Genomic DNA, 1,228 nt, shown 5'->3' with positions numbered 1-1,228 from the left:
CCCCCCCCCCCCCCCCCCCCCCCCCCCATGCCTTCTCTTTCCGTTCTGCCATCTCATAGCCTGCACTCAACGCGATGGCTGTATTTCACGGACGCTGCACCCAACATGTTGTGGGTATGAGCAGCTCTGCAGTGTCTCTGCACCTCCGTCCTGTTACCTGTTTCGTCTGTTCTCTTCTCTGTCTCCAGCTTTTAAGAAGAGAAACCGAGGGGCATCGTATCTCACAGTCGGATCTTTGCTTTTCTTTCCTCTCCTTCCATTTTACTTCCCTTGTTCTCTTGCCTCTTTTCTGCCTATCTAGCCACCAAATTGCCCACAACTCTGCCGCCTCCATTAGTACTCCGTCATCATCCTTCTCTTCAACGTCGCCTTCTTTTACGCCATACGCTAGTGCTGCTTTGTCCTCTCCTGAAGAATCCCCACAACCATGATATTTCTGACGTACTTCCGAATTACTTCGCAAGCGCCCTCAAATGCAGTTCTCTTGTTTCTGTCTTTGCCGACTGCATCCCTCTCATGCGCACGCTGTTCTTCTCCTTCACGCTATTGTACTTGCGGTCTTTATGACCTTCCTGACCACTCTAGTGTATCCACGTACTCGCCTCCACTCTCGCTTCCTTCGTCTCCTTCACTGTCTGGGGCTGTTTCTTAGCTTGTGTGATCATCGGCCTCCTCACCTTTTGCACGGCCCTCTTGTCCTTTGGCTGCTTCTGCCGCTGTTTCTACTGTTATTTATCCACCAAAGTCTTCTTTGTTTCGTGCTGTTGCTAGCTTGCTGCTGCATGAATTCGTACCTTTCCGGTTCTGCTTCGCCATCTTAAGCCACTTGAGCAGTGGCGGATTGCAGTTTCTGCTTAGCTTCTCCAGTTGCCTACACCTCTGCTGCAGCTGGTGGGTCGTTTTTGAGCAGACCTTCTAGCACTGCTGTCAACGCCAGTTGCAACAGCGCCTCGCTAAAGGAAACATACTCGCCGACTGCTTGCACGACATCAGAAAGGCTATCTGCTCGCCTTGCTGCTTTTACTGAAAGCTCCAGCTGCATCTTGAGTTCGCCTGCCCGTCGGTGGTGGCACGGCTGCAGGGAGGTGGAACCTGCTATCACATCTAGTCCAATTTCCTTGGTCTTTTCAGCATGTGCTACCATTCCCTTCAGCAACACCAGCATTTCCACTTCCGCACGCAGCTGCCACAGAGTCTTGCAATTCTCCTTCAGTGCTGATGTGTCCGC

The 1,228-nt window shown here is 52.0% G+C and overlaps 1 protein-coding gene across 1 annotated transcript; it reads right to left on the bottom strand.

Moving 5' to 3' along the window:
• Positions 1-871: 871 nt before the first annotated feature.
• Positions 872-1,227, bottom strand: EMWEY_00060370 (hypothetical protein, conserved; the record flags this gene model as incomplete). The annotated part of the gene is made up of 1 exon (XM_013481480.1): positions 872-1,227. A coding segment is annotated over one exon (356 nt), but the record flags the coding sequence as incomplete, so codon positions are not given.
• Position 1,228: the final 1 nt, after the last annotated feature.

Source organism: Eimeria maxima, genomic scaffold (genome assembly GCF_000499605.1).
Source record: "Eimeria maxima Weybridge genomic scaffold, Emw_scaff3408, whole genome shotgun sequence".
Lineage (NCBI taxonomy): Eukaryota > Apicomplexa > Conoidasida > Eucoccidiorida > Eimeriidae > Eimeria > Eimeria maxima.
This window is presented reverse-complemented; position numbering and strand designations above follow the sequence as displayed.